Source organism: Dicentrarchus labrax, unplaced genomic scaffold (genome assembly GCF_905237075.1).
Source record: "Dicentrarchus labrax unplaced genomic scaffold, dlabrax2021, whole genome shotgun sequence".
Classification (NCBI taxonomy): domain Eukaryota; kingdom Metazoa; phylum Chordata; class Actinopteri; family Moronidae; genus Dicentrarchus; species Dicentrarchus labrax.
The window spans coordinates 18,438,147-18,462,972 of record NW_026136722.1 but is presented as its reverse complement, the minus strand read 5'-3'; the positions used below and the strand labels follow the sequence as shown (position 1 = coordinate 18,462,972).

The 24,826-nt window shown below is 39.7% G+C and overlaps 1 protein-coding gene across 1 annotated transcript in view; it reads right to left on the bottom strand.

Annotated features, from left to right (window-relative positions):
* Window positions 1–24,826, bottom strand: part of grin2ca (glutamate receptor, ionotropic, N-methyl D-aspartate 2Ca) — a 65,661-nt gene that overhangs the window by 6,249 nt on the left and 34,586 nt on the right. Inside the window, exons 5-10 of the mRNA XM_051388487.1 lie at window positions 20,809–20,923; window positions 13,951–14,162; window positions 6,104–6,272; window positions 4,075–4,228; window positions 3,135–3,260; window positions 979–1,208 (exon numbers count right to left, since the gene is read on the bottom strand). Coding sequence (XP_051244447.1) covers window positions 979–1,208; window positions 3,135–3,260; window positions 4,075–4,228; window positions 6,104–6,272; window positions 13,951–14,162; window positions 20,809–20,923 — 1,006 coding nt within the window. The remainder of the gene's footprint in view (window positions 1–978; window positions 1,209–3,134; window positions 3,261–4,074; window positions 4,229–6,103; window positions 6,273–13,950; window positions 14,163–20,808; window positions 20,924–24,826) is intronic.

Here is a 24,826-nt window from a genome sequence, read left to right as displayed (position 1 = left end):
TCTGCATACACATTTTCCTGATACTACATGGGACAGAGATGTAGTGTGTTGGACACAAATGGTGGATGGAAGGAGGTTGGGCGTTGTCAGATTTAACATGATGTGTTACCCTATCACAAGGACTTTTCTTATAAGTGAAGTGTCTATTCTGTAGGGAAGAGGTAATCATCTGCCTTAACACAGCGCACAGAGCAGCTCCGCTCGTCTTCATCATTCTCTCCTCTGATACAAGGTCACTTTCTGTGGCTTCATCTTGTACCTCATTTACATTTACTTAACCTGAGGGGTTCAGCACAGCTGGACAAACAGCAGTTCAACCGTTCATTCTCTACATGCTGTCGTGCAGAATGCTGTTCAATAATCTATGGACTTGCTGTCAAAATGGCTCTGTTTCTGTCTCTGCATAGCAGAGTTAATGTATAATGAGACGAGAATTGTAAATGACTTTACCAGAATTGTAATGAGCAGTGGACAGCTTGGTCTTTTCCTCAAATGCCTCTTTAATCCCTTCAGTTGCCTGCGAGCAAAAAGTCTACAAACCATTTCTTGTGCTGACGGTTTAACATGGATTTCCTTGTCAATACTCCTATAAAAGAGATCCTCAGGCCAGACAAATATGCATAAGATAATACCAGAAATTATAATCACTGTCTGCCCAGAAAACCCGCTTGTGTATTACATTTCATAGGCTTTTCACAGACATCTCCATCTAAAGAGTCTGGGGATGTAATTCAATTTCACCACTTACTCTATGAACCCTTTTTATATTTTGTGGGCAAAGTGAAAAGTCACAGCCATGACATTGCCACTTCTGGATATTTGCCTTCATAACTCTACCACACACTGTTTACACACCCAAAATAGAGCACTTTGTGTTTTTCCTAAGCGGTACATCAAACACAACAACACGCCCGACAACACACACACACACACACACACACAGTGGGGACTGTCAATGGCAATGACGGAGCTCTGTACCTTTTTGTCACTCAGTCCAGACACTGTGTCGATGTATTGCTCCTGGATCATGAAGGCTGCCAGGTTGGCTGTGTAGGAAGCCAGGAAGATGACAGCGAAGAAAGCCCAGACCAGGACCATGATCTTACTGGTTGTGCCCTTTGGATTCTCAATGGGGACTGAGTTGTTGAAGACGATTCCCCACAGCAGCCACACTGACTTTCCAATAGTGAATGTGGGCCCTCCAGGATCTAGGGAGGATGAAGCGAAGAGTGGCACAGGATTCGGTATGAGTCACAGCACATGATGGACAACGCTGGAGGAAATACTCATCACTGCACAGTGGCTAGGCTACCTCACCTACAAAACAAGTAGTTTTTCATTGCCCTCCAGAATGTCTTATACGACTTTTCCGAAAATAATCGGAGTGTTCTTTGAAACAACCTTGTTAAGACTGAGGGAATCCCCACCTCCCAGATAAAAAAACTAAATGATCCTTCACTGTTGAAGAAATACAGTATACAGGCTTGTTAAAGATTCACACACTTTGTAAACTTAACCATCCTGGGTTTTTGGCAGTGTAACCTCATATTAGTTCCCTTTTCAGGAGACAAATGTCGATTGTCTTTGGCTGTTTACAGACCAAATCAGGCGTTGCGGTGATTAGCAGCTGCAGCGTTGTGTTGGGGTCAGGGCCTCTTTATTTATACTATTGGACAATCAGAAAATAACATTTATTTCTTGAATTCACTGGCTTTATCGCTACCAGAGCTCCTTCTCCCCAGTTACTCTTTGTGTTGCTCGACCACTGCTGTCTCTCTCTTAAACAGATGAACACAAACAAAGGAAGATTCTTGGTATCGCTATTTTGCAGAATAAACTGCAAGCCAGAGACAGACATTGAAGCTGGGTACACAGAACAAACCAAGCAAGGACACAACTGGGAGAATATCTTAGTTTTGTCCATAAACCTGTTTCTGCGATATTTCAGGCTGACTGTGGAGCAGTTTGATCGGTCTGATCACCAGATTGGCCACCGCAGCGTGACGCTGGGTTTCGCTTCTCCAACTGTCAAATGTGAGTTTTTTTCAGCATCCCCTGCGGCCCCTTCCTCCACAGTCTAAACCAACTACCTAGTAATAGTATCAGTGTTGTATATTGTCATACTTGTTGTAAGTCAAGCTGCTGACATCTTGTCAAAAGCTGGATTGAGTGCCAGTGTCAGCATTACTGAGTATGTGATACACAACAGATCCAGATGCAGGTGACCTGGGTTATCAGTGTAATGTTTCAATGCACATCTGAATATGTCAGTGTTGCCATTACGATGAACAGATCTTACATCTTTAACTGGAAATCAAATGTCAGCAAACTGACTTATGGAAGACAATAACACACAACAGCAGTGAAGCAGCTGTCTTGTTTGATAGTCTAAAGGATAACTCAGTTCAGGTAAAACTCAGTTACATGTCTAAAGTCAAATATATACAACCAATTTTGTGTCCTTGTTATGCAATGAGAGCAGAATCATATTTGACCTTGCTATTCATTTTGGCATCATATGAAGGATACAGCATAACATACATAGAAGAAAGGTCAGAAGCCGAGCCATGTGTGTAGCCCCCTTTGGCTTTTTCTTCATCCATTATAAGATATTTTATAGACCACATGGCTCAGAGATGAAACTGCAGTATCTCAATTTTCCAGGCATTGATCCAATATGTGGCCACTGTTAATAGGCTTTGATGTCTCACATGTTCTCTGAAGCCCCTGCAGACCCTTAAGACTTCTGTGTTTGTCGCCACTCTATGTGAAAGTTCAGGGATGCCAATATTAAAATTAATTCATTAAAGCACAACAAAAAAAAAGTTGCTGCATTTTTCTGCATTATGACAAAAATAAAAGTTATTCTTTTCATTTTAATGTCTGACAATGTACCTCAACTGTTGATTTAAAATGATGAATATGAAAACCTTGTTGACAAATAATTCTGTGTACCCTGCAGTAATGAGAGTTAAATATGAACGGGGACATTTAATTTATGGACACCAACAGCAAAAACAACAACAAAAAAGCAATTATTGCCTGTCAAGCAGCTATACTCTCATCTTCTACCCTGTTGTTGTGGTTGTGAAGGGAGGATCAGCAGATGGATGGGGGAGGGACGCAAGACTCACCTTTAGCAGTCACCAGGCTGCGGTTGTACCCAACTGGACTGCAGTATTCAAAGACAAAGACTGTGATGGCCACAACAGTCAGACACATGACGAACATCATGACCCAGACTGCCGGACTGTATGGTTCTACAGGGACAGAGGACACAGGGGACAGTCAGGCAGGTGACATACATTGAAGAAAAGGAAGAGCTTGAGGAGACACTCAAGATTCAAACTTCATCTGTTGGCAGTGATGAAGAAAACAAAGACAAATGAGTTTGTCATATCAGCATTATTTTTATAGTCTAGCTTATTTCATTTTTGCTACATTATCTCATACTATCCTCTGTGAGGCACATTGAACTGCACTGAACTGTATGAAATGTGCTATTCAAATAAAGTTTGAGCAATAAAAGCAGCTAAGCCTGTATTTATAGCGCTTACTGTAATTATAAATATCCTGAAGGTGCAATATTCATCATATCTGCCTTTTTATGAGATTTTGATTTGTTATTGTTTTATTTGCCTGCGACAATGCCTGTTGATCAATGAAAGAACTGTACATGGCCACAAGGCCAAGACCGTTGACATCGGCCAGAAATCATCACATTATTTTATAAAAAATAGATAAATGGGCATGAAAAATTATATTTGATTTACATCATAAAAAGCACACAGGATATTCTTCACTCTTCAAAGTTACAAAATGACAAAAAGCTCTGACAAGCTTTTACATTTTTGTTATTTTGAATAAGAAATAAAAAAAACAATACCCATGCATACAGACAAGTAATATATATATATATATATATATATATATATATATATATATATATAAAGACATTTTTAACGAGTAACCAGTAGAGAGGTAATAGGAGAGTAATGGAGTCAAGCAAAAGCAAACACATCCCCAGCCACATATATCTTCATTACTTCAGAGAAGCACAGAGGAATGTCTCACCTAAAAAGGCAGATGGTGAGACAGTCCCGTTACTTCTGGCCACCATCACACTGATCCCTGTCTCCACAAACGGCACTGAGAAGTCAATAATCTCAGAGCGCTCTTCGTTTATGGTCAGCGAGCCGATGGCCATGTCTGCCCGTTTGTAGAACACCTGTGGCGGGAGGAAAGTCAATAGAGACATTTTTTGGTGAGATGAAAGCGCAAATGGAAAGCGGATGTTGGTCTGGCACTATCATAAATCGGACCCCGTGTAGCAGTGTCCGACATAATGCTGGACGTCCACAGCTGACCTTTGAGATAAATCTCATCTATCAGTGAAGTCAACACACTCGGCCTCTGTCCCTGAGGGTGATATACTGTACTGTATGGTTCTTCCAACGCCCACCCAGCAGCCAGACGGACCCAACTGAAAAGCCCATCCCAACATTATCTTGGTTTTTTCCCCCACCACTGCATTGTAAAGCACGATGCACCATCTAATCCATCTCTAATCCATTAGAAGGCATCATATAGCATAATGCCTATTACATAAGACGTCTGCTGACAAAATGTTACTAGCAGGAAGTGGAACTAATCGCCACAGAGTAAAGGTCACTGTGGCTCTGGCTGAATAGGACGTAATGCTATTCTCTCTAATGTTAGAACCTCTCAGAGTCCCACAAGTGCAGTTAAAAAAGCTCCTGTGACTCAAGCCTTTTCTGCCACACCACACCACTGTTTATCATACTGATGGAGAGCTGGTAGATTTACAGTCCAGGCACTCTGCCTCATGCAAGCCATTACCTCTCCTATGGAGGTTGATGCCTCATTGAGCACAATAGCCTTCCTGTTTTCTTTTTTTTAAAAAAGGGGGAAAAAGGCCAACTAATGTTGTATCCTCCAACTTCTCAAAAGGAGAGCTGGCCAGAGGAGTCGGACTGTGGGGATTATTCACAAAGACACATACTCCTCCTTTATGTACAACAGTCCCTCCCACACCAGCCACAGTGACCTTGGTACCTATTCGTGTACTCATTAATCTTGATTTCAAATTGCTTTTGTTAATACTACATCAGGCCTATCAATGGGTTATACTCTACATATACAGCATTGTCTAAAATATGGTGAAGGAAAAAATGACTGGATATCTACATAGGCTAGTCTTTTATCCTCTCTGAAGGAGGTATTATGATCTTTCTGTGTATGTTCTGAATATTTGTTTTGTTTTGGTTACATATGTTTTTATGTTTTGGTTCCACGGCACAATGATGATGTTTGTTACAAAAAAGATGTTTCTGCCCTCATTCAAGTCAAATTTTGACAATTTACCGTATTTCATCAGTGATCTATTTACTATAACCTCAATAACAGAGTAACCCCCACTAAAGCCAAGTTAAACTCTATGAGGAGTTTGAAGGTCTAAGAAAAGATGCTAACAATTTGCGTTATGTGAAATGTAAGATCTAGTGTTTTTGGAATTTGACCCATTATAGAGACAAAATGTCAGGATATCTGATCTGATCTTGTGCTGCTGCACAGTTTGGTCATTCTTTTTAAACAATTAAAATCTAGCCTCTCTTGCAAGCCCCCTAACTTTATTAAAGTCCTATACTAAATTTCTGAAGTTCCCATATCACCTATTTCTATAAGAACCAGTGAAACATTAAAGAAAATACCCTTCAAAACGAAAAAAAACATTTCTAAAAGAATATTCTATTCTTAAAGTGGCATTAGTGCACCATAAGGAATATTTACTTGGTTTGCTAAACACTTAACACCTTACGATAAGTATCATTAATTACACAAATTCCTTACAGATCTACACATGTTCTGTATCTTCTAATCAAGTCATCATCTATGTTCTTTCCCCCAAAAAATAAATGTAGTCTATGTTTTGAATCTTGGCAGTGGATATTTCACTGTTAGCTGTTTACTGCAGAGAGAACAGCTAACAGAGATTTGACCTCATTCATGAACAGTGTCACTGTGGTCCTCCTGAGTGAAGTGGGACAGCTGCCATGTAAAGCTCTCTGCTCGTGGTTCTTACCTCTCCGATCATCCCGTTCCAAATGCCTCGCACCAGCTTGCCGTGCTTGCCGTTGGTGACCAGGTAGAGGTCATAGGAAAACTTGATGGTGCGGGACAACTTCTTCAGGATGTCTATACAGAAGCCCTTACAGCACAGTTTTGTGTACGGCTCAGTGTGACCTACAATACTGAAAGACAAAGAGAGGGACAAAAACAGAGAATGTGATGGTTCTGATTTTGGGTGAAGTATATTCTTTTTGGACGTCAGTGCAGTGTCTTTCCTGCTCTGTCTCTTTGAGAACTGGTTTCTTTGCATTATAGGTTTCTGTTAATCTAGACTGCTCAGTTCTCATTGTTACAGACGATGCTATTAAACTCTCATTATACCTTATCAATTGAAGGGAAATCGCCAATAATTACATCCAATACATTATTTGGATTATATGGAAATACCAATGTATAAAGACTCATATTTGAACTAGAGAAAAGGGCGTAATGTGAAATATTGACAAATATTTAGATGTGTAGTCTTGATATCGGCTGAAAAATAACCTTCAACAGTCCGCTACAGTTTAGTTTTGGCTTGGTCTTTATTTCTGTGTCATGCCAAACATCTGACACAAAAGAAAACAACAAGTTTGTAGCAGAACTGTAGTATCAAATGCCAATGTAATGCAGTACAGCAGCCCCGCAGCAAGAACTAGCTTACCCCAAGGATGGTGTAAAGTGTTTTAATTGTTTTGGCCACAATTTTACCTCAGTTTATGGTTATATACTGTTTTTCTCTCTCTACATACATTTTTTTTCCAATACCTTCCTATACTGACAAATATGAATGGGTTTCTCTTTTAAACTACTAAAAACCAAAAAAGATTTTAAATGTTAAACGATGCTGAAACACAAGCAGCCGCCTGCACAAGACCTTTTTGACTGAGAAGGACTCGGACTGAGAAGTAAACCTATAGCGATGGAGCTGATGGAGGTGAGGATAGGACTCTGATGTAAGGAAAATGGAGGTTTGCAGGAGGGAGAGTTGGAGCTACTCGGCTTGTACATTATGTCACAGCCCGGGCAGATGGACGGACAGCTGGGCGGACCAAAACATGTCCGACAGAAATTAATCACAAACAAACAATGGCAGACAGGAGTGAAACTCATTGCTGGATTACTTGGACTGGATAATGGCAACTTGGCCATAGCCACCAGTCTTGAAATGGTACCTGAAGAGTAGGAAATGAGCACTTAAAGGTGCTGTAAGCAAAATTGGCATTTGGACTAATGTCCACTTAAATTCTGCTTCCTCCCCTTGAGGACCATCTCTTGTGGAGTTCTCCCTCCTGATTGGATACAGTTGGAATGGGATACCAGAACATTTACTCTCAGAAAGGACGGACAGGGAGACCCATGTTACTCACTGGACGTGCTATATTAGCGATGGCTGTCAGAATGTAGAGCTATTTCTTTTACCAAGAGAAATATTGCTTACATATGTGACTGCCAAATTAAAAGCTCAATCCTGGATTGATTATAAGTTTACAGTGAAACCTATGGTTTAACAATTTATTGTTTTCATTGTTTTGGAGAACTGAGCAGCTCATTTCCATTTTCCATTTTTATCCAGTTGACCTTCTTTTAATGTAAACTAGATTTGGAAGGTGTGACTATATTTACCGGAATCAATGCAAATTTGCCAGAGAATTTATGTGTGTGGAGGGATGCAGGAGTGCGTCATAGTTATATTTATTTTTATATGTATCTGCAAAAAAATACCGTATCACAATATTTATTAAAGCTGTAACTAAGCATTATTTTCATTATTGATTGATTTGCCAAATATTGTATATATGATAAATCAGTTGATTGTTTGGTCTGTAAAACTCCCATCACAGTTTCCAAGAACCTAAGGTGACATCAGATGTGTTGTTTTACCCCAATAGTCCAAAATATTAGATAGAAATATAAAGATATTATACAAGTTTATAATGATACAAAAAGAGAAAAGCAGCAGATATTCATATAACTTTGTATGTTTGGAATTTGTGCTCAAAACATTTGGGGGGGTTGGTGGCAAAAATCTGGAAGGTAAAGTTACAATGAAGTTAGTTGTTACTAAGTATTGCTACAGGTTCTAAGATTAAAGATAGATGACCCATAAACTCTTGACCCCCTTTAGCTCAGTTTACTGACGTGAAGTGTTCGTTAGGGTTCAGGCTTTGGGTTATGGCTTTTAGACCATAACTGCTGTAGTAACAGCAGACTCTTGTATTGTGCCATGCAGCAGTCCTCATTTTCAAACCCAAACTACTATCAGAGCATATAAAACGCAGTGTAGAGGCTGGCAGGCTGCCTGTTGCCTCAGCCATCATCTCATCTTTAATTGTAATTTATCTACTGCTGCAAATCTATAAATGTTGTTAAAATGCTACACAGTGCGGCACATTTTAATTATTTCATTTTAGACTTGCACTTAATCTGTCCTTCCCTGCCCTCACCATTTTCCTCTCATCTCCCCCTCTTCCAAAGACCAAACAGTTTGACCCAGACTTGGATATGGTGTGGACTACAGTATGCTAAACCGCTTTAATGAGGTCATTCGCCTGTGTAATACCTACCACATGCCAACAAAAAAAGGCACGGCGCGCCTGCTTACATACAGCACTGATCTCCAGACAGAGCATGCAGCGCAAACTAAACGGACAGTTTCAGGCTTAGCATACCAAGTTAAAGAGGCTGACGTAAGGGTTGAAATCAATTCCCCTTACTTATCAGCTGGATTACCAAGAACGTGGGGGATGAGAATGTCCTTCAGTTTCACACTAACCGGATGACGCCAGTGATGTGAGTCAGGAAGAGGGGAGAAAACACAAAGTCTGGTGCCTTTTAAAACATCTGATTTAGAGGGGAAAAATCACTGGTTTTACTTTCAGAAATACGATGATTTTCAGCTTTTATTTTCAAAAACAAGCAATAAGGAGATGTCTCCTTGGGCTCTAGAAAATTGTGATGGGCATTTTTCACTATTTCCTTCTCTGTTTACACACAAAAGATTAATCAGAGATTCACAGGAAATAACAGACAGATTAGTTACTGTAGTGCCTGACATCACATTTGCAACTTTGTTTTCTATTCACTATAATGAACAGAAGCACTTATTCCTGTGAACTTTACATAAGTTTAAAATAAGTCTATTTAAAGGGTAAAACTGGATTTGATTCCTAAAAGACCAATATGAAGCCCAAATGCTGCTTATGCTCCTCAGTCTGCTGTCGTATTGATGATTAATGCTAGGACAAATTAGCAATCATAGAGTCATACGTTGTTGGTGTGACTTGGCTGAGAGAAAGACTGCAAGTTGGACCCCGACCAATCATAACTCGCCATCTGATCCATGAGGTGCTACAGACCTATAGACTGCACCAACAACTCGTTTCTCTTTTCATTTGTCGTGATTGCAGCTGTGTTTGCCTTTTCTTGGGGGGGGGTGATCTTGTGATTACTGCATCGGCTGTCTCCCAGTATGTCACATTACACATGCCCAACTTATTTTGGGTCGCACCATCATCAGGGTTGGAAAACATTAACATTCCCTTAATTTTGCAAACTAAAGGGAAGTTTGTGGCATTAAATTCAGATATTTTGTATATGCTGCTTGCTATATGTATTAACAAAGAAGGCCTGCAGTGATCTAAATATGTGTCTTTGTATTACGTAAGATACTAACTTCATATAAAGCTCTAAATGATGGTTGAAAAGGTCACAATCTGCATGGGGGAAGCTTTTGTCCATATTTCTATGTCGAGAGCAATTAGTGACTCACAAAAGATAGAATAATGTTGGTTCCTAATAAAGTAAATTATCAGTTGTTATCAATACAATACTAATACACTGCACCCACTGCAGCCCATTGTATGGAGAGCTTTTCCCATAAAGAGAGGCACAACTGTGAGTGTGACATCTATTTCTTAAACTCTCAAAGTGGCTGACTTTCCTTGATGTCAGCTTGTCAGGATCATTATGGACAGACTTGATGATCCATTTTGTCTGTTTTTATTTACCCGCAGAGAGGTTATGGTCCACCATTAAACGTCTGTTTGCTTTCAGAGAAACCAAAACGACACACCTCTACACCGCATGAGGTGGGTAGTGTGAGGTGATGCGGCAGCGAACTAGTGAGCCATGGGCACAATGCAGAGAGCACTAATGACACGTCACCCCTAACCTCCCCCAGACCTTCAGTCTAATGGACTCTGCACCCACACATCAGGACCAGGAGGCAATGAGACGGACAGGCGAGGCGGCAAGCAGGCAGAGCCGAGCCACAACAAACAGAAACAAATGAACACTTTAGAGGAAAACAAGGCTGCCACAGCAGACCTCGGGTAAGCACAGTGGTCCCAACATCCCCCATCTCAACAGCTGCCAGCCAGGGTCCAACGCTGGGCTTTAAGTTAGCTGCCAATTGCATTAAAAGGGTCTCTGGGAGTTGTTGCATGTGTGTGTGAGGTTATTTATTCAAAGTGTGGACATTCTTCGAATCGTTTTGAAGCTGCTGTGCATATGGATGGTGACAGGAAGCAGTATGTGGTGGTGCGTGTGTGCTACACTGTCAGTGGCCATCTGTGTGGCTGACGATGTCTGTATCCCTTCTTAAGACAATTTAAAGGCAACACTCCCACTGAGAAGCCCTTGAAATATTCACTAAACAAGTTGTAAAGCTCCACCAGGTGAGTTTTTCATGTAAAGATTGTTAGCCTAAATCAGATTAGAGGCTGCAAAGTAAAAGTCTCACTGCATTCCCCCAGCTGGGATGATGCAGATTTGCCAAAGTTGAGGAAATGCAATACAAACTGTTCCAAACTCAGAGGACCTCAAGGAGTCACAAAATTAATTTAAGGGGTAGGAGAAGTAAGTTATTATATAGTTTGTTTATTCTGCAACACTAAATTGTGTTGAAGTAAATAACTACTAACAGTCACTACAATAACAGTCACTTCTCACAATGCCCACAGACCCCTTGGCCCCTGACATCACATGACATGATTTAAGTGACTATAGTTTTCTAACATGAGCTCGTAAGGCCACCGATTTGTGGAGTTGATTAGTGCAACCTTGTGGTGCTGTGTATTTGATCCTGTTGTTCTGAGACTCCAGGGAGCTCATCTACCGCTGTACTCAGTCTCAGCTTTAATTAAATCAACTTATGATCTAACTCCCATTGAACGCAGCTAATGTATGATGACATTATCTTCCCAGGTCAATATCTGCCTTCACTGGGGCATTGCCTCTGAATTAATCTCCTCCAATGTGCTCTCAGGGAGAAGAGTCTGCCTGCAGTACAAAAGCAGTGAGGAAGCTTCAGATTTTTCTGATCCCACTGGAGAAACATGTGTGACTCAAAGGGAAGAGCTTGTGTTAACTGCTTTGGGCTGCTTTAGCCAAGTCTGAGCCAGGCACTGGTGGCTGTTTGTCAGGCCTCTCTGAGGACGAATGAGGGAACTGCACAGATGGTCTGCCGGGCAGGCTGAATGTATGGGAATGAGGGGGTTGAGGGATTGAAATGGAAAGCCTGCATGACCGATGACTCCCCATTTAGAAAGCCCTGATGTGGGTTTGAGTTGCGGGCATGTTGAGGGCAGTGGGAGAACTTTAGGTCGTGCAGGAGATTCAGATTAAGAGAGGTGACCGTCCATCAAGGATTGAGGAACACAATTCTCAGCTTGGTTTTAAACAGAGGCCAAATACATCAGTATGGGTGATCATTTTGACAAATGAGTAAAAAGAAATTATAAAAGAAATATATTAACCAAAAATCCAGTATCAGGTAAGTTTTAGTTTTGTATTTTAAATGTCTCAATCAGCATTAGTTATATTAACATCTGTTGACATCAATCGACAATAATTATTATTGCTATTGCTATAATAGTGTATTAGTCATTCAGACCACTTATCCTGGAACGTTCACTGGTTCCAGCTTCTCCAGTATGTGGATTTGCTGTTTTATTTAATCATAAATAGCATGGTGTTTTGCACTGTTGATTGGACAAAATATGTACCTTGAAGACATCACTTTTGGGCCTGGGGGATCATAATGAGCATTGTCACTATTTTCTAACATTTGAATTGAATCAGTTAATTATAAAAACAGTCCACAGACTGAGTGTCTGCAGGGTTTAATTGAACCTGTTGAAACCTGCAGAAACTCTGCACAGATTTACCATTAATGAAAGCAATCTATAGATGCAGCCCTAGTCCCACTATGCATAAATCTCTATCTTCAGTTTGACTGTTGAAGCACATCATCTATATCTACATCTACTTCTTCTCCCTTCAGCGTTCATTGGTCAATGTTTCCCTTTCAGCTGACCAAAGTACTGATTGCTTCATTGAACCTCTTATTGGCTTTATCTGCTCCTGGCCTGGATTTGTAGCTCCATCAAAGTGTGCCATTGTCCAACAAGGCAAATGATGCAGTTCTTATACTGGTGGGATGATTTGGTCAGCATGAGCGATAAAGCACTACAGTGCTCCATAACACTGAAGGGACGTGATCTTCATCTTCCTTCCCCTCTTCTCGTTAACGCTATTGTCAGTAATGGGTAATGGCCAGCACTTCTCTTCCCCACTAATGAACACCTATATCAGTCTCTAGGTGTTGAGGATTGATGGCATGGCCTAATCGTCCCATCTAATTGATACCCCACCATGCAGCACATACATTTCCCTGATTGGGTCACAGGGTGATCCCTGGGATATCTGGCCAAGCAGCCTAATGAGTATCTCACCTCATTGAGTGATAAGAAGCCATGCCTGGGCTAATGGCAGGGGAAGAGCCTCTTAATCTCATACCTAATGGCACTCCCAAGTTAGATACAAAATCAATTAAGATGGACATGTTAACATGTGAGAGCTCATGTGGGACTGTACAGTGATATGAAGTGGTTTGCATGAGATGGTTTGTCTGAGTTAAGATGGTCTACACACAGTTCGGTAACAGTAAATGATCTGTTAATACCGATGGAGTAAAAGTGGACAGACTGTTCTGTATCCTTTAACCTCTTCAACCATGGATAACAACATCTCATCATACTGTATATTGAGCGAGATATTGAAGCCTAAGATGTAATGTTTTTATCTCCACTTCAAAATATAATATTCTGGATGACTTGTGCTTCATATAATGACTTTGGATCTTAGGTAGAATTTGAAGTTCTGTCAAACTGAGCAAACACAACATGCATTTTTCTGATCCAACGTAGGTTGTGGTTTTGATAGCTGAACCCAGCTTGATAACATTTCAGGATTTTCTTTCCCTCCAGAGAGAATACGAACTATCAATCTATCTAAGGTCCAAAAATAACATGTTTTATTAAATCTTCCATCTCTTCCTGCTCTTTTTATTAGCAGTGTCAAAAACAACAATTTTTGCTGGTGCTGACCGATTTTCCATTATCGTGATAATCATGAATATCTTCACATGGCTTGACTCAAAAAAGGCCTAAGTACAAGCTTAGTAACAAGCAGGCCAAAGATCATTGTGTGGTGAAATAAGCACCACTCTTACATCACACTACAATTGTGTGTGTGGTAGTTCAACACGGCCCATAGAGTGACAAGTCTTCTATAGTGAAATGACCCATTTGCATCACATTGTCAGAATCTTCCACTTAAACATTCATGCATATCCCATCTATAATATGTCTATATTACAGCTGTACTTTCATGTATATATGGTTGGTTCAACAGGTATATTCAGCAGATTTGCTTGGGTTGAGGTGAACAAACTCTTTAAGTTTTGAGCGTGTATCTGTACTTCATTGTATATTGGAATGGGACTATAGAGTGTTGTTGAGTAGCAGCATCACTTACGCCTCCGTCTTGTTGGACTGTCGTCGGCAGGGTACAGTGTTGCTGACACATGTACCCGTCACGGGGTCCACTGCCTCCACAATGACAAAGGGCCTCTCCTCCAGCGTGGCCACAGTCAGATGCCTGTAATCCGACACCGGCTCTAGGTAGGAGCCGTACCGCGGCCACACGGGGTATCTCATTTGCAGGATCCCCATCTCGAAGGTCCCCACCTGAGGGAGTGGAGAGAGTATGGGTGAATCAACACGAGCCAGCGAAGAATCTCTGCACCAAACTCCAGATGGTTACTGTGTGACGCTGTTGTGTTACAGCAATGGAAACGGGGATTATATTGAAAGCCTCATAAATAAACAGCAGAGCATGCTGTTTAACTCAATAAAAAAAACATAAAGATGAGAAGTAGTGGAGAAATAATCCTCATATATCTCTGATGAAACTAGTGAGGATGCAGCCATATTACACTGTCCTCCAGTCTTAATACAGTTGTCCCCAATTCTCCAACTGTATATGTTGTCTTTATGATTTGTGCATCTGGATCTGGTGCAGTGAGGAGAGCTTTAGTTCATAGACAGTTTAGAGGAAATTGATTTTCGGGTGACTTGGGACGTAGAGAGTGCAATTATACGTCTAACGCAACGAAAGCAATTCCACCCTCTGCCATATTACCAGTTAGCTAATTTTAATTGGATGTTGTGGGGAAATGAGCGTTCAAGCAAGCTGAATACATAATCAAGATCGGAAATTAAACATTTCAAGCTCACTTATTTGAAGAAGCCGTGACCTGTTTAGTACCACGTTCCCCAAATTTGCCCCTCTGACGCGCCCTGTTTCAATGAGGCTGCGAAATGAAGGAATGAAGGTCACAGAGGACCAATTGGACCCCAATTACCCAAAACACATCCCACTGATTGTTAACTTTATGCTGAATCAGACGGGGCTATTAAATGCTGCTTTGGTTGCCATAATTCAGCAAATGAATTGCAAACAGATTTTTACATTTGTAAGCACATAGTAATGAGAAGGAGCTACAGTTTAACATTTTTATCAGGAAACAAGATCTCTCCGAGGGTCGAATCTGGAGCCTCTCGGATACTAGACCATAATCAGAATCATAACTAACTTTTTTACGCAGGAGGATTACACCGAGGTAATTCCCCAATTCTGATGTATGATTAAAATATCACTTTAACGCATTTACTTAAAAGTTTTTATCACATGCTTTGAAAAAGCTGAAATAATATTTCTAAGATTTATTATCCGCAAAAAAGTATTTCAGGATTCCAATTACATGGTGGTAATTAAGAAGAAATAATTAAATCATCAACTATGTAGTTAAAAAAGTATTACGTATTATTCATTTTACTGTGGCAATAAAACAAAACAAAACCAAAAGTAAATGAGGAGCTGCTGTGTGCATTATTGTTTGTACACACATTTGTTAAAGTTTCCAGTCTCAAGCAGACCAGCGTTCGTTTTTAAACTAACTCCAGAGCTTTTTTTGTGAACTAAATTGCGTGCTAAAAAGCGTATGATTGGTTCTTGCGCTTATATTTTAGTTAGAAATTGTCCGTTTTCAGCTTCTCTTTGCCAAAGTGAGGACATGAGGACCTTTTAGGTCGACTTCAGACAGACAAAAGAACTGTGTCAACAAATGCTGCTTCCTCATTCATTTCAATGAGGGGTGTCAGTTCAGTGGGGGCCACATCACAGAGGAGTCTTCCAGCAAAAAAGTTCAACCTAGTTCAAGTTTTTCTACTTACATTTGCTTTTACTCTGCCAAGGTACATCATTGACCAGTGAAATACATGCAACTGCTCATTGCTGATAGATTACTTTAGAACATGAACACTGTACTGTTTAATTGGCGCCATGACAGAAGGTAAAATTACACTGTGATAACTTCCCAGAGTTAAATATTCCTTACTCCTAAAATTTTAAACAGCTGTTCAGTGTTTTAGTGTGGATGTAGGGCTGTTTTTGTCCAAGGTAAGGCCTTAACTTTTTAAAGTGCACGTTTTACGGTTACAATGATTTACTACCTTACAGCGTGCAGAGGTAAAAGAAACATTACAGTTTTAATGCACATAATTTAAGGCTGCATAAGATTAATAGAAGTCATGTTAGGAGTCTCAAGGAAATGAAACACTTACTGACAATTATGCGGCCATCATATATGAATGTTGAACATATTAAAACAGTGGGCATTAATCTGCTGCTGGGACAGCCTCCACTCTTCTGGTTTCAGGCTTTCTACAAGATGTTTGCAACATAAGTTAGGTCAAACATTGATGTTGGATGATAAGGTTCTGACTCACAGTCTGTCACAAAGGTGTTGGGTGGGGTTCAGGTCAGAATCAAGGCCTACCACACCAAACAGGGAATACTATTTCTTTATAGACCCTGTTTTGAGCAAGAGGATGTTGTCATGTTGAGACATTATTAAAATATTGGTTAAGATTTCTCCTTTTTGGAACTATAGTCTTAGACTAAACCATGAAAATAGCTCCAGAAGAAAAGCATACAGGTGTGTCTACATAATATCAGATTTTATTTCTCTATTCATTAACTCAATTTATAATTTATACCAAAACTTCAACCAAACTGCATTGCATACAAATGTGACTTTGTAATCTAAACTTTAAAATCTAGGCCTATGTTAGATTCTTTCCTGTTACTGGGGATAAAATAAAGTATCATCTGCAGAATATATATATTTTCCTTTATCATAAATCAGTAACAATGTTTAGTCTTGACAGGAAGCATTCGTCTTTAATCTGTACATGTGGGAATGGATGTGTCACAGTTACATGGGAGGAATAAGAGATGAGAGGAGCAGTTTCCTCGTCTTTATCTAATTTTCTGAATTAATTCAAAATCAATCTAAATCAGTTACACTTCCTACGTACACGCTTTACTACGAACATATAAACCATAGTCAACAATGTTTATTTCACTCACTCAACTGTGCTGCTGTAAATGTCATTCACTTCCTGTAGAGCTAAAAAAAAAAGTGTCAGTCTGGACAAAGTGTTTTTCCTCCCACATAATCTCTCCTGTTTATGCAGGAAGGGGGACAATCCTGTCTGATCACACCAGTCAGTACAGCTTGTCACAATGAAATTAAAAAAACTGAAAGTGGGCGGAAAAAAAGTGCAAATATCACAATTCTCTCCGGACTTTAGAGTTATTCCTCTTTCCTGCCAGTCATATTGATCAGTCCTGCTGTTTACCTATCGCTCCACTCATGGGCTTTTAGTCAAGTCAATCAGAATTTCAAATTTCCGGAAAATATACTGAGATGAAAAACATCATGTCCCTGTGGCTTCTCAGACAGCGAAGATCTTCTTTGTTCATTCATCTTGGAAAACACAAAAGAAACCACTTGTGTTGCTTTACACAGCACATTAAAAAGTGGCATCATGACTGGGAGACTGTCACTCTAGTAGCATAGTTTGTATATTGCAAAAAATCCATAGGGGAAATACTTCAGGCTTTTTTTTTGGTTTACAAACCAGCCGACGAGACTGTAATTTCAGGGTTTGTGCACGTCACAGATATAGAGCCAGAGGACGGCTGCTTTTCAGTCTCGTATAACACCCTGCCTGATAACAGCGATGACAGAAACCCTTCCTGTCCTCCTCCTGGGCTTTTTCTTACTGTCGCCACTCTCTTTTGTCATGCTCCCCCTCCATCTTCCCAAGTTACCTTGACCATTAGATCCTGGAGGAAGTTGGAGAACCAGCTGAACAATGGCTCTTGGGAAACAGCAAATTACAGCAGCTCCATTTGATAAGAGCATTGCAAAGAGATTCAGGTTTAATAAATACAGACGGTGTGGAGTGTAATGCTAGGTATCAGTCTATTCAGTGTCAGGCTTATACATAGGGGATGTATGAGCACGACAGACAGGCTGCCCTACAACATGTACAATAAGAAGTCTAGCAAAAAGGCAATCAAAAGGTGGAATTGATTTTCAGCTCTCAGAGAAAAGACGCCAGAGGCAAAAGAAAGTTACACACAGAAAAGGTATCGCCTCACATGAATTTTCTCTGAAATGAGCACAATGTTGTGCTCTAAAGGAATGACAAAAATATTTTTTCCTCCCACAAAAGCTTTATGTAAATGTAGGCATGGTGGAAATGAGTGTGGCAGTCAGTGGGTGAATGAGAGGACACCTTTACCTTCAACTCTGGGTTGATGTCCTAACTCATGCCAGGAAGTCTCTCTGTCAGTAATATTTATCTTTTATGTGAAAGTGTTTCTGATTAGATGTGCCCAAAACCTAATGCCGAACTAAGTCTAAATAAGTAAACCTTGTCATAGAAATGTGATGAATCCAATTCATGTTACTGTCACTGAATTCAAATTAATTCCAGTCTTTCTGAGTTTGTGCTCATTTCATAAAATTGGAGGAGACAGTGTAACACTTCTAGGATGTTTCCAGAGCCAACTCTCCTGTTTGTCTTTGATGGCTCAGAGGACGAGGATATTAGGATGGTTAAGAACCTCCCTAATCTACTGGGAGTGTTGCAGGAGAGAACAATGCCCTTCAATGTGAACATCCAACACAGGAGGCCCAGAGAAAAGTGAAAGACGCAGCCGCTTCTGTCTGTGCAGAGATAAAAATACAGCTCATCAGGAATACAAAAGAGAAGAAAAGTAAAAAGAAATGGGAAAGAAAGGTTTTATTCTGAAGGTGATCATCCTGTGTCCAGTCTTTGTTGCCTGCACTCTGCAACCTGTTCCTGCATTCATTTGTTTGTTGACTGATTGATTTAAGATCGTCTCCATTGTAGCTACTGTGCAGTCACTGCTGTTTTATGCTCTGCATCACCCAGTGGTGCAGTGCAGAACTGTTGGCAGAAGTTACAGTAACCTAATCATTTACATTAGATTAGATTAAATTTGCCTTTTTTCGATATCAAACTGAATATATTGGTATATTGAATTGTTGGTCAGACCACAAAACATTTTTATGGACCAAACAATATTATTTTTGCAATTGATAGATAATGGATAAATAGATAATTGATCAAAATAATCTTTAGTAGCAGCTCTAAACACTAGGGCTGCAATTCAGAATCTTTTTCATTAGCGATGAATCTGTCAATCATTTTCTTGATTAATCAATTAGTTGTTTGGTCCAGAACATACTGAAAAATGTTGATCACTCTTTCCCAAAGCCCAAGGTGAAATCAGATAATTCTGACTTTTTTTTCTTAAAAAATAACTTAAATCAATGAATTGATTATCAAAATAATTGATGATTAATGTAATAGTTCACGATTCACAAAGTATACTGTTGAGTTTCAAAAAATGATCAAACACGAAGTAACCTTTAAGACAGAAACTATATGACGATATGGTGATGATAGATGTATTACATTTTTTGTCAGTGAAGTCATATGGTTTTCAGAATCTAATATTTAGCTTCTTGTTTTAAAACATTATCCTCCACCGCACTAAAATATTTCCTCTTCAGAAGTGGATTTTAGCTGCTTGACCTGTCCCATCTCGCTTTCTCAGTAACAGCTTCAGTCTCTGCTAATTAACTTAGGTAATGCACGCTGTCAGGCATCTAAATGTTTGCTCAGGGAATATTATTGCACTGATGTTGTCTGATGTTTTACCTGCTCGTCTGAATCCAAACCAGACAGTGGACCGTATTTTGGTGAACTGTGAGTGATTGAATGATCACAGTGTTCTTCAGTGGAGAGCACAGGTAGCAGCAATAATGCAGAGTGAGCAAAAAGCAGCCAACAGTACAGTCTGGGAATGATAACTGGGTTTACTGAGGAGAGTGAATGTTGTGGAAAGTTACAGGAGGACTGTGTGTGTGATCCATTACAGTCTGGTGTACACAGATAACACACTGATCCACACTTAATATAGCAGATATTGTGGAAATTCCCTTACTGTAAATTAATGTAAACTACATTTTAATGGAAAATATAATTGTAGTGACGCTGGGTTCATTCTAAATACCTTGTCCAAAGAAACAGTAAATGTAAATCCCATCACAGTCTCTCGTCCTGTTGTATACTGTTATCAAGATAACTATAGATTCCACATATATATCATAGAAAGCACATAAATATTCCAAAATGCCAAGTTATTTTTGTTCTAAATATCTATATCATTGGACCAGGCTGCTCTCTGTTTTCACACCCACATTGTTTGTTTGGTTCTTTTTCCGTCACAGCTTCTATTAGCTCAGAGCCTTGATAACATATTGGAAATTAATAGGAAGCAGCTCCCGAAAAACATCAATATAACATAATTAGCTTTGAATCGCCTGTGGCTGTTTACTCGGAGCGTGATAACTCAGCACCTTCTATTCAACCAGTGGAGGAAGTGAACTCCTTCCAGTCTAGTGTCCACATCACATTCACCCCCTGTGGCTAAATTAATGTTTCAATCTCCAACCAAGTCAATGAGGCGGCTCCCTGCAGCAAAGTTACCTAACAAAAGTGTGTGCTTGGGTTTTCTTTCAATATCTTTAGAAGAAACGTAGGAGTAGGTGAGAGACGTGTATGTGTGTGCAATGTGTAATAATGTGTGTGTGTGTGTGTGTGTGTGTGTGTGTGTGTGTGATTAGGAGATGATCCTTCATTAAGTGGTTCATTGGTATGAGTGGAGCTCTAACTCCTCTAACTGGTCTTTACAAAGAGACCAGTGATGTATGAAATCACTCTGCTTTTAACATGCAGAGGAAGACGTCAGTGAAAGAAGCTGTGTAACTGTAAAACAGCTCTTCTGGTTAATTTAAATTAGAGTTTTGGCATTCAGTAATTATCACAAAACAAAAAACTAATTCTGGAATGAAAATCCTCTGTCACCATCTTGTGAAAAGCTCACCTTGTCCCACTGTCTCTCTCTGTCCAAAGTGATAATTATCATGGCGGGATTCACCAGGTAACCATTACTGTTGAAGGAGAAGTCGTTGTGTTCCCAGGTTACATTCAACATGTGCCTGCAGAGAAACAAAACCCAAAACAAAAGATGATCAGTGGCTTAAACATCTATACAAATTGCAGTTTGTCTGTAATAAAACCTCTATATATACTGTACACTGGACATACTTTATAAGTTCTGTACAAAAACATTTGAAAAAATCCATCACAATTTTCTAAAGCCTCAGATGACATCTTCAAATTGCTAGTATTTTACAGCCAACAGTGCAAACCCCAAACATTCTCAGGGTATGCTCGTAATTGAGAAGATGGAACTTCTCAGTGGAAGTGGTGTTACAGGCAACACTCAAAAGCCAATGGTTTCATATTGGCTTGCTGTCAAGTTACTTTTGGATCGAAAGTTAATTAGTTTATTTCTTTATTTATTTTACCTTTATTTAAGCAGATAAGTTGATTGAGAACCAATTCTCATTTACAGAGACGACCTGGCCGAGAGGCAGCAACAGCAGGCGTGTCGATACAACAAGTAAACATACATACAGCTAATGCAAAAAATCTATACGGTTAAACAGAGTTAAAACAGCAAAATGTACACAACAGAGAACAAAATACTGTGTTCCAGAGAAGTAGATTTAACAGTAGGTGCAATGATCAGAAACTTATGCTTGTACTGAGTTAATAAAGGAGGATAATGGAATAAGGGTGTGCAGTAACAGCAGACGTACGCTCATATGTTCAGGCTGAAAGTAAAAGTCATGGTAAGGTTACCTGAACTTTTTGTACATTGATCTTTGCCAATTAAAAGTGTGAGGTCAGATAAAAGGTTTAAGTTTGGTAGGAAACACAATTAATGATGAGTCATCATTTTTACTAATCAGGTCATAATTATGAGGAACTACCTTTTTGAGCCAAAATTATTCAAACTTTAAGGCACAATAAAAATAATGAGAAGTCATAATTGTTGCTTATTAATTCATTATTGAGAAATGAAGTCAAATATAACAAAGTCTTTATAGGTTTAATGTACCATGATGTTAGCCATGCTAGCGTCATGGATCTAGGAATGACAATGTCTGTCCAGAATGAAGTATCAGCTATTAGATGATACTTCAGATTAGACTGCTATGAAATTTTCTACACACATTCATGGTCCCTAGAATCCTACTGACTTTGGCGATTCCTTGACTTTTAGCGCCCTCACAAGGTTGTCCTTTTAGTTCTCAACAACTATTGGATATTTTGCTGTGGAATTTGATAAACACATTCATAGAGGATGAACTGTAGTACAGTAACTTCTCTACTGATCTCCTAACTTTTAAATATGCGCCATCATCAGGTCAAGGTTTTTACCTTGTGTTTAGTGTTACAAATGTTAACATGGTAACACGCAAAACCAACACAGTGAACTTGGTACACATTACACCGGTTCAACATGCTTTACATTTGTATTAGGGGTGTGCATCTCTCCCATCTAATATCTGATTCGATATGTATCTAGATACATGGGCTACGATACGATTCAGGGACGATGCATGTTAATGGAACAATTTGGCACGATACGATGCATCTGATACAGTTCTTAACATTTGTTTAATGTAGACATTTATTTTCCATTCTGAATTATAATAAGCCAATTCTATAAAAGTGACATTGCTTACCATCAGATACATACATTTTATAGAAAATCAGGAAAAACATTTATGACAGAAATACATGTCATTGTGTTTATAGCTTTTCCAAGACATAGACGTGATTACTGTAGACCTTGCCAAGTTGTAGCTAAGTTGTAGCTGGGTTGTGGCGAGATCTTCATGTTAACCTTTTACCATTCTTGAGAGTGGAGACGTTGTTAGCAGCTAAGCTTCAGTCAACCGATTCATAACTTTTGAATTGGACCATCGACTGTTTCAAGGCACATTTAGATCAATCAAAGGGTCCGAATACCGATGTACGTTAAAACTGTTTTCTGACTTGTACCGGTAAATCTTTACACCCCTAGTTTGTATCATTTGTATTTTATTTGAATCTATTTTTTTCCATACATATTGTATATATACATGTAGCATGATGTTTTCTAATGTTTCCCCTTCAGTTGTGGGAATAGCATACCATTTTAAATCCAGTGGATAATGTCACAAATGCCTTGTCATGCAACATAAAAACCCAGCTGCTTTCCTCAGTTTATTTGTGACACAATAGAGACACAAGGTGTGCTGACAGCGTCTGTACTGTGTTGAAAACCATGTTGAACCACCTCCTTTGATTCCACTGTTTCATCACTCCCATCCTGTTATATTAGACCTGTGGTGCTGCTCTCTCACCTCACCCGTCACTCCAGCAGAGGTGATGAAAGCCTGCTGGGAGGAGAATAGCTTTCAGTCTGGTCTGTGTGAAAAGCCTGTTTAATCTGGTAATCTGAGATAATCCCATTAACAGGTGAGCTGTCTCATTATCAAAAGCTCGTTTGAAAAAATCTCCAATCAAGTGAGGACAAATCTGAGAACTGAGGGGGGTGTTAATGTTTGATCTGGCTGGAAAGAGAAGAGATATCTGACTATAAAGTTAATAGAAAGTGCTTTGTTCTATCTCACCGACCTTCACGTTCACTGATGAGAGCTGCTGCTACTCAAGTCATGCCTGCTGGGTTTGGAAAGTCTAAAACGAGGGGTTTGTACAGTATCAAAGCCCCAGATAATGTTCACCACTTCCACTTTTTCATGGGCGGTTTGGGTTTACAAAAGGAAAAGTTGTCTCCCCTACGGCTCTGAGGACTCCGAAAGAAAAATTACTTCTGACATCAGAGAGAGAGAGTGATGTTTCATAATGCAAGAGAAGTGTGTGATGATGCTTGTGTCCTGTTAGCAGCCCCTTGGTGACCATCTACAACAACACATACACACATTTACACACCCCCTCTCCCTAAATGACCTTGGTTTATATGCGCCAAAAGCTGATGCTGGAGCAGTTTTTTTTCTGGCGCTTCCCTTTGCTGATTAAAACATTTTTCTAACAAAATAGGATTTGTTCCATGTTCTGGGACACAGATTGCTCATTTTGGCATGGTCTACATGAGGAGAAGCCACACACTTATCTGTCGTCACCAAAACCCCCTATCTGATAAATTACCTCGCAATTTCCAAGAGATGTAGGGGAGCACTCAGTGCTGAGGAGTGGAGGAGGTAGATGGCAGCAGGGCAGAGGACACAGTTTGGAAAAGTGACAGTCGCCATAAAATGTGCTTCATAACACCAAACAGATGGGAAGTCATGAATAAATAAATGACTGTTGACCTCTTTTGCCAGGAGGTCTGAGCCATTACTGTTATATCTTTATGATGCATGTAAAGAGAATAGTTGTTGCCAGTGTGATCCTTGACCCTCAGACAACATTCTTCTGCATGTCCCAAACAAGGTTATGCAAATCATAAAGCTAAAGGTCTAAACTGAGATGATAAAAGTGACTGTCCTCTGCAGAAAACGCAACAGCATTGGTTGTTTGTTCAGACACTTAAAACAATCTGTGATTACATTTTTGTGAAGCAAAGGCAGTAAGGCATTAGTTGCCACAATGTCGCCATAAAACCTCTCAGAAAGGAGGTTAGGGAGTTGGGAAACCAAAGAGTCAGACTTTGACATGAGCTGACATTTAAACACAACAGAAGTTAAACCTACAGGGGTTCATATTGCATCTTCACCATTAACAGCAAGCCATTGCTAAGTTGTTTCCATGGGAAGAGCCCCCACTCTGTAACTCACTGGTGGCCATTTGAGTGCAGTGCTTGCCTAGGGAACAATCACTGGCCACTAGCTCTATTTCTCATACCTATTTAAACATGCTTGCATGCATCATGCTTTTTGCTCTGTGTGTACTGTCACCAAATATGGAAAATGGTTTATAAAGACAAGCATTTACAAAATGTAAATTCTTTGAAGAATTCCACAGAAACAATGTTTAGTAAATCC